Raw genomic sequence first — 13,740 nt, 5'->3', positions numbered from 1 at the left:
CGCCTCTCCCCGGTGGTGTTTCCCTGCTGCCCTCACGCACTGTGCTTGCCCTGCAGCCACTTCCGAACTCTGAGGAGCGATCTCAAGGAGGATGCCCTGGAGCTGATGATGCACGGTGGGTATTCACTGTTTCCAGACGACGCAGGAGTAACGGAGAGGTTTCTCCCCTTTGGCAGCTCAGTGATGATATAAAGGCTAATGTGACTTGTCCAGCTGGGTTTCATCCTCAGCCCATTCCAGTAATACGGGTCTGTAATCTTGGTGGACAACACTGAGCTGTGTGTGTTCGCTGTAAGGGCAGGCCAACAGAAAATCCCCTTCCCCGTGTCCCTGGAAAATATACTTTTGGGGTGCATCGGCTCTGAGCGAGTATTTCCATGAGCTGACAAGGGGCTATGGGGACAGGATGGGACAATGCATCCAAGGTTTGGGTTGCAGGGGGCAGCCCATGTTACAGCTGGTGAGATGTGAGCACATGTCTTTGGTAATCTGATGACTGCTCTAAGTCTTTGAAAGAGATGATGGCTGATGGGCCTCACAAGGAGCACTCATTGCTTTCTGCCTCTCTTCAGTGGCGTCCCATCATTCTAATGAACTTCCTGACATCTTGGGTGATTCTGGGCTGAGCCACGCAGACCGCACTGCACATCTCAATGCTCTTAAGATGAACTGCTACTTGCTGGCTGGTCTGGTGGAAGCCTTTGAAATGGAAGCCTACAAGAATAGTCTGTTGGAGGTGAATCCTAGTGGGAAGGTAGGTGAGAGGACTGAGGGGGGGAAGTGAGATAATGAAAGTGAGAAACCGTGTAAGCTTGCTGAACTCTGTGACATATATCAGGTGTTATTCTCTGAAGAGTTTCTTTCTGTGGTCAAGGATGACAGCAGCAGTCAGCTGATGTGGACATATAAGCCTCTCGTACATGTCACTGTATGTCTCTTAATGCTATAGAATTAAACAGTTATTTTCTTTCTGTGGGAAGTAAGGTGGCGATGGTGGTTGGTGGTTTTTCTGTTGTCAAGTTGCTGATGTGTTATATAGTGTAATTTCCTTTTCAGAACAAGAAGAACAGTACCAAGATCTCTGGATGGGAAGAGGAGAGGGAGCCACTCTTACGGCTGCTCATGCAGCTACTGCAGCTGGATCTCCGTCAGCTTTGGAGCGGTTTGGTAGTGGAAGAAGAGTTTGTCAGGTATGGGATGGAGTGGATGTAGAGATGGGGTGAGTGACAGTGAAGGGAAAGTGAAATGCTAAATCTGCCAGCGAAGTGGTATTGCAGCCCTCCATGGGGTGCAGATCAGTGGGAAACTGAGGAAACCATCTCAAGGCAAAAGTGACATGTTTAGGAACTGCTTCCTTTCCTTGTGTAAACCTTTAAAATTCAGATGTTGCTTGCTTGTTTTTTGTGTTTTTTTTTTTAGGGATGCTGGGGAGTCTCTCTGGATTGAGAAAAACGTTTACCTAGTGCAGTGTACTAGAATGGCGTTGGACCAAGTTGTGATAGGGGGTTCACTGTATTCTCTTCTGTGGTTTTAGCTTAATGACAGGAAGCTGCTACCGTGTCCTGGAGAATCCGAATATCGGTCTTCAGAAATACCGGGCTACACGGGAGATTGTGACTCATCTGCTTGCGGTAGCTTTGGTTCACTATGATCACATGTTCAGTGAGTTCCTGCTCCTCTGACTTCTTTGCGAAGCCAGTCCCAGTTACTTTCCCTGACATCTTTCTTCCTTCTCGTGTGTGAAAGGTGCAACTCTGAAGATCACGCAGATGCTGCAGCACTTTGAACACATAGCCTCAGTGTTTGCACAGGCCGTGAGCCTCTGGGCTACAGAGTATGGTCTGAAAAGCTTAGTGGGTGAATTGCTAAGGTGAGAAAAATTCTCTGAGGCTTGTCCTTCTATCCCTAACAACTCGAGGCACGCTATTTCTTGTTTTGTCTTTCTGCCCAGGGAAATCGGACAGAAATGTCCGCAGGATCTGGCTCGTGATGTGTCCGGAATGAAGGGTTTTGCTACCTTTATAACTGAACTGGCTGAACAGATTCCGGCTCTGGTGCTATCCAACATGAGTGTTCTTCTGCGATACTTGGATGGGGAGGTACATTTCTGCAGTATTACCTGTTCAGAGACGTCCAGTGGTGGAGGTGCTGCTATCCGGTTTTTGCGTCTGAAAAGAGACCCTCTTTCACAGAAATCAAGTAGCCAAATTCCGCCCTTTGAAATGGGTTCTGCCCTTACCTAAAAATGCAGAGGAAACAGAAACCATGATATTCGCCATCTGGTTGTCACCCTCAGATATTGGAGAGTGGGAGACTGCTTATTGGTCTGACCAATCCCAGCTGCTATCCCCTGTTCTCTGGTGCTTAATGAGTTTTTCGTTGCGTTACCTTTTCTTAAACTGCCCCTAAAAGCCCTAAATGTTTCTCATATCAGTTCTTGGCTTCTGTGGACCTAGCTGGGTAGCAGAATTGGATTACTCTGTCTTGCAGGCACACCCATGTTCACCCAAGGTTAAAGTCCATAATGGAGAAAGTCACTTAAGGCTGAAGCCCAGGACTCAGAAGGCCCAAACTCTGGGCAATCCTATGCCTTGGCGTATCAAGTCATGCCTTTTTGCAGCATTTCTTTTTGCAGAGTTACATGATGCGAAATGCCATTCTGGCAGCTATGGCAGAAGTGCTGATGCAAGTGCTGAATGGTGACCAGCTGGAGGAAACTGCCCGTGGTACTCGGGACCAGTTCCTGAATATCCTGCAGGCCCACGTCTGTGACATCAATGGCTTTGTGCGCAGCCGCGTACTGCAGCTTTTCACTCGAATTGTTCAGTGCAAGGTAAGTCTGTGCTTGGGAAGTGATGCAGCCTCAGTTATCCCTTCCCCTGTTGTGTTTTCTAAGAGAATTTCTGTCACCATGCTCTTTTTGCAGAGATTCAAGTTTAACAGAGAAAGGTATTGTCCCTAAGTACTCTGGTATCTGCAGTTCCTTTTTCCCAGGAGACCAAAGGGGTAAGGGACCTGTGGAGCAGAAATTAAATGCTGAACTTTGTTACTGGGAGAGACTAAAAGGAAGAGCACAGTACACGAGCTCTTTTAGGACATTGATATTGCATTTGCTAGATATACTAAGTCTTGACTCAACAGGACCCTGGAAGTGTTCAAGGCCAGGCTGGGTGAGGCTCTGAGCAACCTGGTCTAGTCAGAGGTGTCCCTGCCCATGGCAAGGGACGTGAACTAGATGATCTTTAAGGTCCCCTCCAACCCAAACAGTTCTGTTATTCTATAAACTAATTCAAGTCTTTACTTTCAGCAGAGGCTGGACCAGAAGATATCCAGAGGTCCCTTCAGACCTTGACTTTTCTATAAATCTATAATCTGTGCCTGCAGTAAAGTTACTTTTCTTGAGTCTCTAGACTTTCCTGATAACTTTGTCTATGCTCTCATTGTGTGCTAGGCCCTGCCTTTGACTCAGTTCCAGTCTGTGGTATCGCTGGCTGTTGATCGTCTCAAAGACAAATCCGTGGTAGTAGTTAAAAATGCGATCCAGCTTCTGGCTGCGTTTTTGTCCAACAATCCCTTCTCCTGCAAGGTAATTCCAGGTAGTCTGATGGACATACTAGATGTCTGTTTGCAGGCTGAATAGCTGTAGCGGGCTGTAGCCGGGGCAGCAGCCTTTCTCTTGTCTTGTGGGAGGCACAGTGTAGCCTCTGACTCTGCTGATGGGAGCTTTCTGGTTTTCCCAGATTCAGATTTTGCTTCCTGTGGCTTTTCCCTCACTAGATATAATTGGTAGGTATGCTGAAAGCCAAGAGGGATCTGTCTGATTGTGGAAAAACCTGCAGCAGCTTGATTTGAATCTACTGTGGGGTTTCTTTCCTTAGGATCAGAATTAGTCCTTTAGAACATTCTACACAGAGCTGCACCTTCCCCTGAGCCTCTGACTGGCAATTTACAGCTGTTCTCATTCTCAGACGATGGCCTACTATCCCAGTTTCCAAACCCAGGGTTATCTGACAACTTAAAGTGGTAGGCAGAGGAGAAAAGAGAATTCTAGCATTTCAGAGAAAGAAGGATAATCAACATATTTCTTCTTTTCCTGGCATCTTCAGCTAAGCTGTACTGACTTGGCCGAGCCACTGAAGAAAGAGGTGCAGAAGCTGCAAGAAATGAAGGACCGTAGCAGATCCACAGCAGGTAATTTTCCTTCTTCCTCCTTTCCCAGGGCACACCAGGTTTTATTTTTCCTTGTCTTAAATTTGCCTGCAGGCTGTGGTGGCTTTTTGCCTCAGCTCTTATTCATGTGAGATGGTGAGGTCAGACAACTGGGATTAAATTCACAGCCATTTTTCAAACAGTTGTGCTATAAAAGGACCATGTCAATGTTCCTGTCTAAATCAGCAGTCCATTTAGCTAAATATCCTATTTTCGGGGTGAGAACTGAAAATACCTATTAACATCCTCCCAGGTTTCCATTTTCAACCATTCTGTTTGAGCCACAGTTTTGGTCAGATGTTAGTTTAAATTTGATTAGCCTTGGACCTGGTGCTGCCTACAAAACAATCAATATTAAATGGTGTTTCTCTTACCCTCAGTGGTTTCTTTTTTTTATACCAAAAAAGTTCTTTTCTATTCTTACTACGGTCTGGGTTGGATCAGCAATGGGAATAGTGACTGTCTGTGGAAGAAAAAAAAAAACGATTTCTTAAGTTCCAGATGAGTTTCTCACTCCATTTAGGGTGTCATTAGATTCTGTATTCTTCGTTCCCTCTCTTGTTTCTTTAATAGTTCCAATGATCACCCCAGAAGAAGAGTGGGAGGCGATGCTGCCAGAAGTTAAGGCTGCCACACAGCAACTCTTTCAGCCACAGGAGGAGGGGGAAGAGGAGGTGCTGGAAGTTGAGGACACAGTGGAGGGTACATCACAGCAAATCACTGGGCTGCTGAGAAGACTGAATTACAGGTAAGAAGGCTGCAGTTTGAAGGAGTGTTTATCCCAAAGGATGAGTTGGTTTCTTGTTCTCTGTTCCAGAAAGATTTGAGCTCCGGAGCAGAGGGATGATTTCCAGTAACGTTACTCTGTAGGAAGAGATTGATATGAGCACCCAGCACCACGTGCTGGCAGGAGCTGCTTTCCTAGGTGTTGAAGGCAAAGTTGGATGGTTTTCCTTGTGTCCTGCCCTAATGGTTTGCTGATGTTCTTCTCCTGGGTAATGTCCAGGAGTGCAGCCCGCCTGACGCAGAAGGCCCTGTGTCGCTTCAAGGGGAAAGAGCCCTTCATTAGCCTCACGGGAGAAAATGAGGAGGCAACAATCCTGAGCGTTTTGAAGAGACTTTACACAGGTAGCTACTTTGTGTCATTCTGTCTTTTCCTTAAGTCCTAGCTGATGCCGGAGCTAGACCAAAACCTTTTGGAATGTCCTGTCCCTCCTTCAGATCTGTGGGGCACAGTCCGTGTGTATTTTACAACTCGTAGAGCTGCACCACTTTTGGATCATTTGCTCATCTAGCGGCCTGGTGTTTTGGCTGGATCACATTAATCCTGTTACTTCATTTATGGTTGGAACAGTGCCATGTGGCCAGTAAAAGTGTATTTCTGGTGCTTTAACTTGTGTAATATCTGCTGAGGGGAGTGATGCCAGTGTTATCCACTCACACCCTTCTGTCCTGTCTCTGTTTATTAAAAGTTATGCTTCCTGAACAGGTGGTGGCACCTAATGCTACCTGTTAATGGCCTTGACCAAGCAGAGTCTTACTTATCTAGGGCTCAAGCCTCCGGGTGTATTTTTAAGACTTCGCGTGCTTTATCTTTGTTTTTTGTTTCAGAATAAAGGTCCCTAGCCAATCCCCTTGAGCTCATTTTTATCAGCTCTCCGCACCTGCATAAACTTTGCTAGGGAGTAGTAGTGTTTTCCTACGCTGCCTTGATTCACTTAGTCTCATCCATCTTTGGGGAGCTGTCAAGTTCAGATTAATCCCTTCAGCATTTTAATGGAGTTTGCCCCAACTGGACTATGCCTTTCTCCACCTCAGTATTAAGTTGGCATTTCTGTGATGCATCACATTGAACTCCTACAGCATGCTGAAATTTTTGATTTTTGTAGCTAAGTCTGATGGCAGAATTTGAATTTTTATCTCCTGGCTCTTGGAAGGTGTTGCTATGGGGTGGAGAGAGAAGGGTTAAAATGCCCTGGACTGTGCCTATTTCTCTTGTACCTTCAATAGTGCTGATAAAAAAGTGTTTGTGCTGTGCAGGTTCATGCCCAGGTGAGAACAGTGAGAATCCTCCACGTCGTAACAGTAGTCTTGAGACTGAAGAAGTTGTACCAGAAGAGCAACCTCAAACGGAGCTGGTCAAACAGGAGATGTTGGTGCAATACCTGCAAGATGCTTACAACTTCTCAGTGAAAATCACAGAAGCCATGAACATGATCAGCAAGATGATGTATGAAAACTGCATCTCAGGTGCATGAAATAGCCATGGGGCCCTTTCTCCCCCTTTCAGTATTTCCAGATCTTTCCCCTTTTTTTTGAAGAGGAGATGTGGGAGTGGAGGAGCTCCAGGGCAAGGGAAAAAGACTGGAGGAGCTGGTCTTCACTGAGCAGGTGTCACAGGCAGTTGCAGGATATCATAAAAGGAAGTGCTGTCTAAATGAGTGGTGTGAAGGGGTTGTGTTCGGGCATGTATGGGCTCTTTAGGAATCCTTCTCAGTGCCCTGACGGAGCTTCAGCTGTTATACTGTCTGCAAGAGGGGAACTGAGCAGCTTGTCACATCTACATCCCTTTTCCTTAAACTTATTCTGTAGCTAAAGTGGTCCTGATCAACAGGTTCTATAGCCTGTAGTGAAAGGTGGTGATGAGTTAATCCAGCTATTCCTATTTAATATTAGAACTACTGTAACCAGTTAGACTTCTTTTTAAGTGCTTATCATGAATCAGCATCCCTGAGTGAGTCGGGGCCCAGAGAAATGCAACTTCTCCCTCTCCCCATCCTTCCCGGCACGTGCCCTTGTGTAGTTCTGGGGTACAGATGGGTCTGGGCGCTACAGTGCCCTTTGCTTTATACTGCAGAGGTTTCGTCTGTATTAAGGACTCTTACTTTCCTGTCATCAGGGTGGGGGCTTCCTGAGCAAGGTTAGGATGTCATTAGCTGTTCGCACAAACGAAAATGAACTCCTGACTTCAGTGTCTTTACAGGTTGTTTGAAGTTCTGGGCTGAGAGGGTGCCTCTCACCTGATGCTTGAACACCTGGGGTTTCGTTTGTTTGGGGTTTTTTTTTTGTGGTAGGTTTTTTTTCTCTGCACAGATTTTACTAAATTTCCACCCATCTGTTGCCCTGTGCTGTTGTGTAAGGAAGGCAAGTTGAGTGTCTGGACAACTGAGACGTTTTGAGACGTTGTGTCTGTTTGGAGACAGTATGATGCTGGGTGAGGGGGCAGTGGTAAGATATGTGTGTGCCCAGATCTATGTTTTTTTAAATTAAGATTTAAAATTTTTTTTGCCCTGTGCAAATACGTATCTTCTAGTGTGACTGAGGACAGGAGAACCATGTCAGCTTGTCTGATTGGCTATCTTTATTCAGATTTATAAGTTGGGGCTTATACTGGTGTAAGCTTCTACTTAACCAGAGGTCAGACTTTATGAACTGTTCATTGTACTACAGTGCCTCTAATCAGTACTGTGGCTCTTTTGTGAATGCTCTCCAACTTAAATGTTTTTTCTTGTCTTACACTGCCCAGTCTTCTGCTTATATTTCAGGAGTAGTTGAGCTGGAATTAAATACAATATTCCTTTCCCCATTTATATATCAAATACCTTAGTTCCTCTAAGCATCCTATAGCATTGGACTAGGATTTACATTCAGCTGCTCATCTGCTGTGACCAGGAGATTTTTTTGTTTCCCAGAAAATAACTTCATTCTTTTCCAAATATGGTCTCTGTGCTCTTCTCCTAAATGTATCCCATTATATTTAGCTGTAATATTGTTGGTCTGTGCCTGTTTCTTCCAGGATGTCTAAATCTTTGTACTAGTGATCCAGTTCCCACTTGAGCCCTCTCCAGACAGTAGCAGTGATCTTAAATGTTTGCAGGGCTTGCTGTGAGCTCAGTACACCTATGAATTTGTTTTAATGGCCTCTCTAATGGAGTTAGGAGAGAACTGCACTAACTCAACTGTGTTTCTCTCTGCAGTGGTGCAGGAAGCCATTGAGTTCTTTGTGACAGTCTCGCAGTTTGGCATGCCCCAGGCGCTGCTTGGAGTCCGGAGGATGCTCCCCCTCATATGGTCCAAAGAGCCTGGCATTAAGGAGGCTGTGCTCAACGCCTACAGGCGGCTCTATCTGAGCCCCAGCGGGGGTTCAGAGAGGTATGGCCCTTCCTAATCAGAAGGGTTTCTTCTTTCCTTTTTCTTTTTTTTTTTCCCATTTTTCTTTTTTTTTCCAACTTTTCTTCTTTTGGGCAAGTGTTGGGAATGGGGTATGAACAGGAAGAGAAATCAAAGTTGCCATGCTTCATGCTGAGCTGAATCATAGGTTGTTATATCTTGGGTATCCCAATCTTCCTGTGGGCCCTACTGCTGAGCTTCGGCTCTTGGTTTGGCAGTCTTCATGTGTAGGAAATTTATGCAGCAAAACTCTGTGTGAGACCTTAGGGAAGGAGAAGCTGAGAACTATTTTAGCTAAAACTGTGGTCACGCACTTTTGCTTAATAGTCTCATAAATTTCACTCTCGTACGAAACGCTGCCCCAAGATCCATGTGCCCAGATGATCTGGGTTGGTCCTTTATGTGATACGGAAGGAGGGATATCAGTTGTGAACATTCATCTTGTCAGTGGAGTTCTTGTTTGGCAACAATGAACTGATTTTCTTGGACGGCTATTTTAACCCCTTTGGGAGTCAGCTCTGGTTATCCCACGTCTTGTCTACTTCACCTCCTGTGGACAGAGTTACTGCCCAACGTCTGTTTCCCCATTTTGGGTTTTTTATAGCCATAGTCGTTCATGCTGTTGGGATGAGGTATGGTATACAGTGTGGTCTGAAGTTGGAGCTATGTTTCTGTTACCAGAGCTCAGGTTTCTGCTGACAGCACATGTGCTGTGGTCTTATCTGAATGTTGGCTTCTGTTTCTGATGCCCACAACAGGTTCCTCAGTGTTTACTAGTTTTCTTTCCGTTGGCTGTGTCCTTGATTTTTCAATACCACACTGTTTCTTTATCCCTTGGACTGTAAAAACAAGATTAATGGTTATTATTGTTTAGGTGCTTTCACACGCATTTCTATTTGTATTTCATGCAGACTAACCTTAAATCTATAACAATTCTCTACGCAGCACATAAGAGGATGTGAATGGGGTCTTTGTTGCTGATGCTTGCTGAGGGTTTGCGGTGGGTGGTCAGGACACTCGCATACTTGTTTCTCCCACACTGGAGAGGAGTTGTGTCTCCTCTCTACTGTGGTGCTTGCTCTTTTTCACTTTTGCACTTGTCCACCTGTAAATCCTGTGAGGTACACAGGCACTCAGACAAGTGTGATTCCTGGTGAGATACGCTGTACCTCACGCTCATTTGTACCATCAGGGCAATAAAAATCACACACTGCCTCTTCTTGATAGTATTGCCTGGAAGTGACTTTGAGCTCCAGCCTTACTTGTTCGTAGAGAGGTTTTCAGTGTCTTATGCCCTAGGGAAGTTGAGAGCAAACTGGGAAGTGGCTGGTGAGTGCTTCTTTGGGTCTTGGAGCACCAGGAGGAGCAGCAGTGCACACAGCAGTGGACTTCTGAGAGACTGTCATGCTCATTGGCCCTCTAGCTGGGTGACTTGGAGAAACCTAAGTTGTGAAGGGGCAAGGTTTCCTGTCACCAGGGATCAGCTCTGTTATCTAATAGACATCCTCAGCTCTCTGAATAGGAGAGTAATTGTAACAGTTGTTTTTTTCTTTCTCTTCACCTTTTAAATTTTTTTTAATTTATTTTATTTTGGTTTTCTCCTTTCAAAGGGCCAAGGCCCAAGACCTGGTGCATTCTTTCTCTCTCATCATGGTGGATGCATCACTAGGAACAATACAGTGCTTAGAAGAAATAGTGAGTACTTGGCTTGCCTGGGTTTGGTTTGTATTTATGGTCTTAGATGTCTGTTATATTAAAATGGTAGTCATTGCAGTTAATGTCTTTTTGGTGATTTGAAGTCCATTCTCCTCTGACTCTTCCTACGTGTTTTATTGCATTTCTTTTCCAGATCTCAGGGTTTGTGGAGAAAGATGAAATCAAGCCTGCTGTGATCCAGCTGCTTTGGGAGCGATTCACAAGAAAATCTCAGTGCTCATTGCTAGAGCAACGCGCTGCTGTGATGCTGCTGGGGATGATGGCACGGTGAGCCCAGGGACCAGTCTAATTCTGTGGGTGGGAGGATGTACAGGGAGCTGATTTTTAATCTAGAGACGTGGGTGCGGCATTAGCTGACCCTTTATTCTGTAGCTGCAAAAATAGTAACCATGGGGTAACAAAGCCTGCAATTAAACATAGTTGTCCTGGGTCCCATCAGTGTCATCTCTGAATGGGTTTGACAGCATTTCTTTGTGTTCTGAACGTCCATCCCTTCTGAGAGCTTACCATGTCACCGCTCTGCAGCTTTGTCTGTGTTTGGATAAGAACAGTGAGAAGCTGCTGACTAGTGATGTCTGGAGCTTTTAGCATAGAAGGAGATGAATCTGCTTCCCTTTCTGGAAGCAAAAAGAATGTAATTGCACTCTAAGGTGTTAAGTTCCTCAGTTTACCAGCCCAGTAACACTTTGGCATTTAGCTTACGGGCTGATTTGCTCTTGCTCATCCTACTTCAGTCCGTCATCAGTCAAAAACAGGCTGGATAATGGTGATCTTAATGTTCCTGGACCTAGAGCTGGAGCCTTTTCTGGAGCTTACAGCCAGTTCTGCAATTGAGCGTTAGATATTCCTTCCAAGGTATTTCTACCACCCCATTCCATATACTTGTGGCAGAACTTTAGATATTGTCTCAAAGTTAGTATCTTTCCCCATGGGATTTAAAGAAAACAGTTGGCGGGGACGAAGCATGGGTTTGGGTTGGTTTTCTTGTATTGTTTGGAAGCGGCACATGTCACTAGTCCTGAGCTGCTGAACTCTTTTCTACTTTGCCTTGTTTGCCTTACCCTTTTAAGTTTTCCTTCTTTATGGTAAGAAAGAAGAGTCAAGAGACAGTGTTGCCCAGTGTTGTTAATTTTGGAGAACCTCGTTGGAGGACCTCATCTCTCAGTGGAGTGTGAATTATACTGGCTTCTGTGGGATGTTGCTTGCTGGTCCTGTAGCTCTATCTTGAGTCATTGGAATTTTGGTTTTTTTTCCTTCTTACACAAGGAGTGTTTCTCTTAGAACTTCCAGCAGCAACTCATCTAATACCCCAATCCCTTCTATTCCACAGAGGGAAGCCAGAGATCATAGGTAGTAACCTGGATGTCTTGGTGGCAGTAGGGCTGTCTGAAAATGTATGTGAAGACTATCGCCTGGCTCAAGAAGTATGCAATGCCATCTCCAAACTTGCCCGTAACCCTAAGGTAAGACCCTTAGGTTGTTCCTGAGGTCATCCAGAAACAGAGTTATCCAAAACCAAAGAAGGCAGGAGGGGAAGGTTTGTGTTGAGAATAGAAGTGACTAAATTTTTACCAATTTTGAACTTAAGTGGGTTGAGGCTACTCAGCAGCACTGTCTAGAAAGCTTAGCACACATCAGTGAACATGTAATAAAAGAATTTTCATTAGGCAACAGGCTGAATTCAATTAGTTAAGAGTTCAGTGCACAAGAAAATCTATTTTCCTTTCAATTCTCTTCTTCAGACTCCCAGTTCTAAACTGATTTGTGTTTCCTCAACCATGAAGCCCTTTCCTCTGCTGATGTTTTCTGGTGTTGTGATTCTTTTGCCCTCCCTATTAATTGATATTTAGGAGTTGTCAGCTGTACAGCTCAATATAAATCACAAAAGGTTTTCAAACCTGTCCATGTTGTGCTTTCAGCAACACGATGGTCGATGGCTTCTTTGTCTAGCGAACAATTTAAACTTCTTTTAATGCACTTGGAAAAAAGTAATTATTTTGTTTTTACTTGAGTATTTAGGGAATTTTGGCTCAGGAGTTTCAGCATAAAAGCAGCCCTCCTTTGCACAACACCACCATTCTGTATGTGCCCCTTCCACTAGGGACATTGCTGCAGGACCTTCATGACTTGATGTGTATCACAACATTCAAACGTGTTCTGAAGACAGTTGTAATTCAATTTTAGGTTGACTTAACTCTGCAGTTAAATTTGTATGTGAAAAGGGTCTGAACTGTAGGTACCTGCATGACTGTGGTAGCTCTTCCTTTCCTTACCCCCGCACCAACAAGAAGTTCAGTACAGAGAGTAGGATTTTGATGAATCAAGAAGTTTTGTTTCCAGCTACTGAAAGCTGGTAAATCCTTGAACAGCAGCTTGTTTTGGTTAAGTATTTTTTGATCAGGCAGACACAGATGTGCTGAGATATCTTGTGCATTGTCATACTTGGTTTAGTAGTTCTCTGGGTTGTCTTACTCCCAACCTAAAATGTAATGGGACTGATATGCAATATATGCAACAGCCTAAGTGTGAGGTGGTGCTGGATTCTGAGCTGTCCTCTGTTATTTCTACTGATGATATTTTGCTTTTAAACAAACCTTGTGATTATGGAGTACCCCTGGGCAAGGGCATCTAGTTGAATTACTATTGATAACTCTGAAGATGCTCTAAAGGTTTCCCTCTTCGTTTGTTGTGGAGAATGAGTAAACAATGTCAAATTTCAAAAGAGTAATTTTGAGATTTCAGAAGAGTTATTTTGATTTAAGGTGAAATAGTGGAACTGTCAGAGTTAGCCTGGGGTCATCGTTTGGCCAAACTTTAAGTGCACCAAGGGCTGCCACTGTGCCTTCAAAAGGGACAGTAATGTCCCTGCTGTGTGTTTAGTTGCAGGGCAGTACTGGTTGTCCCTGCCATGGGCTTAGTATGAGTTTAATTACCATTTTGCACACAGCAAGGTTATTTAGCCAGAAGGCCATGGGGGATACCTCTTATGTGCTGAGAGTAACTCATCTGTTCTCTCTGCAGCCAGCACAGGAGAAGAACAATGCACCTTTTCGACTAATGCAGGACCACATGCTCTTTGGTTGCCTGAGTGAGACTGTGAGTAAAGGTGAGCTCAAGTCAGCAGTAGGTTCAGAGGAGACGGAAGTCAGGCTGTGAGACAGCCTGTGTTGTCATTGGTACGCGTGGTACATTGCTCCCTCTTCTCGTCAGGCTTTGCCCACCCAAGCACTCACTGGGTCCCCTTCATGGAGGCAGCAGTATCGCTCATCTACCAACTAGCAGAAGGGCCAGAGGAGATCTGTGCTCGCATCCTGCAGGTGTGCAGTCAGCAAGCTCTGGAGAAGCTGCAGGAGGCTGATGGGCAGAAAAATGGTGAGGAAAAAAAGCTGGTGAACAAAATCTATGCCCGTGGCTTCTAATGCTGCAGTTGGGTGGGCTAGAGTAACTGCAGGAGAACAAGGCTGAGAGGCCAGTGGAAGGGTGCAAGTGCTGTAAAGGAGTCTGTGGAGCATGGAGATGGGTTATACAGGGAGATTGGGCAGCAACTGATGGTGGCAGAAGTCTAGATCAACACTGAATTGTAGTATTTTTCTCCACTAGCTCCAGAGGTTTCTCCCGGCAGAGTCTCTGATGATGCTAGCAGTC

The 13,740-nt window shown here is 45.0% G+C and overlaps 1 protein-coding gene across 1 annotated transcript in view; it reads left to right on the top strand.

The window, feature by feature from the left end:
* Positions 1 to 56: 56 nt before the first annotated feature.
* The window catches only part of NCAPD2 (non-SMC condensin I complex, subunit D2), a gene marked incomplete at its 5' end in the record, with an annotated part of 27,171 nt that continues 13,487 nt past the window's right edge, over positions 57 to 13,740 (top strand). The window contains 19 exon segments of the mRNA XM_009878990.1: positions 57 to 115; positions 573 to 754; positions 1,057 to 1,190; positions 1,535 to 1,662; positions 1,747 to 1,870; positions 1,952 to 2,099; positions 2,636 to 2,833; positions 3,452 to 3,586; positions 4,107 to 4,191; positions 4,783 to 4,957; positions 5,216 to 5,337; positions 6,250 to 6,459; positions 8,187 to 8,361; positions 9,990 to 10,074; positions 10,229 to 10,362; positions 11,426 to 11,558; positions 13,117 to 13,201; positions 13,306 to 13,467; positions 13,696 to 13,740. The exon segment at positions 13,696 to 13,740 is cut by the window's right edge and continues 20 nt beyond it. Coding sequence (XP_009877292.1) covers positions 57 to 115; positions 573 to 754; positions 1,057 to 1,190; positions 1,535 to 1,662; positions 1,747 to 1,870; positions 1,952 to 2,099; positions 2,636 to 2,833; positions 3,452 to 3,586; positions 4,107 to 4,191; positions 4,783 to 4,957; positions 5,216 to 5,337; positions 6,250 to 6,459; positions 8,187 to 8,361; positions 9,990 to 10,074; positions 10,229 to 10,362; positions 11,426 to 11,558; positions 13,117 to 13,201; positions 13,306 to 13,467; positions 13,696 to 13,740 — 2,519 coding nt within the window.

This window comes from Apaloderma vittatum, unplaced genomic scaffold, assembly GCF_000703405.1.
Source record: "Apaloderma vittatum isolate BGI_N311 unplaced genomic scaffold, ASM70340v1 scaffold20061, whole genome shotgun sequence".
In the NCBI taxonomy this organism is placed as follows: Eukaryota; Metazoa; Chordata; class Aves; order Trogoniformes; family Trogonidae; genus Apaloderma; species Apaloderma vittatum.
Note: the sequence above shows the minus strand (reverse complement) of the source record. Positions and strands in the feature narration are given on the sequence as shown.